Here is a 1,564-nt window from a genome sequence, read left to right as displayed (position 1 = left end):
AAATGTGCTAAGTCCACTAAAGTTGGATAAATGTCCACCAGTTCGGCGATTGTATGCATGCGTTGAAATGTTGTCAACGGAAATTCCGGGCTCCGTATAATGAGTGGCACGCGCAACGCCACCTCAAAATTACTATACTTAGCCCATTCAGCATGTTCGCCCAATGACCAGCCATGATCGCTGGTCACCAGCACAATAGTGTTGCGTCTATTCACATGCGCGATAAATTTTCCAAACAAATCGTCAACGTATGCAACGGACGCGTAATATGCTTGACGTATCTGCGAACGTTGCAACGCCGAAATCGGTCCATACGGGAAGGAAATATTCCGATGTTTAAAGTCGTCGCGTGAACGTACATCTATATATGGATTCCAAGCCACATTCGGCATATCCTCAGGCTTATGAGTATCTGTGGTATAGTTATTGAAATCCTTGAGATGAAATCGTTCCAGAAACTGTTGCGGAAAACGAAAGTTAATGTGCGGCTTGTGAAAACCAAGCGCCAAAAAATAGGGTCTACGACGCTGGTAAGTGGTGATAAAGCGTATAGCCTCTGCGGTAGACTCAATGTCGGGCAGCGTTTTCAGTGGCTGAGTTTGTAAATGCACGGGACAGATAAGATTTTTACGTAAAACACCGCTGGCATCCGGACATACCGGTGAATTCATGTACTTCTCACTCGGTGGTCGGAAAGTCGGCAATGACCAACTGTAGGGATAGTCGTCTGAACTGTTTGATGAAATGCCCGGATGGAAAACTTTTCCAACGCCATAAGTGTAATAGTTGTGAGCTTTGAAGTATTGTGGAAGTGTGGTAAAATTCCCGGCAAAATCGCGCCAATAGTTGTAAAAGTCATAAAGGTGCAAAGTATCCGGACGACGGCCGGTGAGCATTGAGTTACGACTGGGTGCACATAGAGATTGCTAGAAAGCCAATTGTTAGTGCTCTATCTATCAAAATATATGTATGTATGTTTACACCTACCTGGCTATAAGCACGCGTAAAGTAGTAACTCTCCTGGATGAACGCGTCCAAATATGGCGTATATGCCAAATGATCTCCATAAGCGCCAAGCACNTATAAGCACGCGTAAAGTAGTAACTCTCCTGGATGAACGCGTCCAAATATGGCGTATATGCCAAATGATCTCCATAAGCGCCAAGCACAGGTCGTAGGTCATCAAAAATTACAAGCACAACATTACGACGTGTTACGTTACGCGCTGCAGGCACACTAACTAAGAAGAAGATTTGCAGTAATAGTAGCAACAAAGTAGTCATCTAGGAAATTTAACATAGATTTCTCGGAGCAAATAAAACGAATTCGCGCGGCAGATTTATTCACAACGAGCTTTACTCGCTGACTCTCACTGAAAAGATAAACATCAAATGTGCTAAGTCGTGGATCCATCCACAATTTGGCTTCTTACAGAAATTGAATTTCAACTGAATTGTTACATGCACATGCGTAGATACAAATGAATGTTTGTACATATATGTATATACACACATCCATGAATCTGATGAGGTGGGCACAGATTGTATGGAAATAATAAAAGAAT

General features: G+C 42.9%; 1 protein-coding gene across 1 annotated transcript; it reads right to left on the bottom strand.

Annotated features, from left to right (window-relative positions):
* Positions 1-5: 5 nt before the first annotated feature.
* On the bottom strand, positions 6-1,462 carry LOC108356608 (iduronate 2-sulfatase-like; the record flags this gene model as incomplete). The annotated part of the gene is made up of 4 exons (XM_017607708.1): positions 1,433-1,462; positions 1,081-1,372; positions 988-991; positions 6-926 (listed from the first exon to the last, which is right to left on the bottom strand). Coding segments are annotated over exons 2-4 (1,128 nt in total), but the record flags the coding sequence as incomplete, so codon positions are not given.
* Positions 1,463-1,564: the final 102 nt, after the last annotated feature.

The sequence above is a fragment of the Rhagoletis zephyria genome, unplaced genomic scaffold (genome assembly GCF_001687245.7).
Source record: "Rhagoletis zephyria isolate East Lansing unplaced genomic scaffold, Rhagoletis_zephyria_1.1 Rzeph_scaffold_61948, whole genome shotgun sequence".
In the NCBI taxonomy this organism is placed as follows: Eukaryota; Metazoa; Arthropoda; class Insecta; order Diptera; family Tephritidae; genus Rhagoletis; species Rhagoletis zephyria.
The sequence above is the reverse complement of the archived record's forward strand: the minus strand, read 5'-3'. Positions and strand labels throughout refer to the sequence as shown.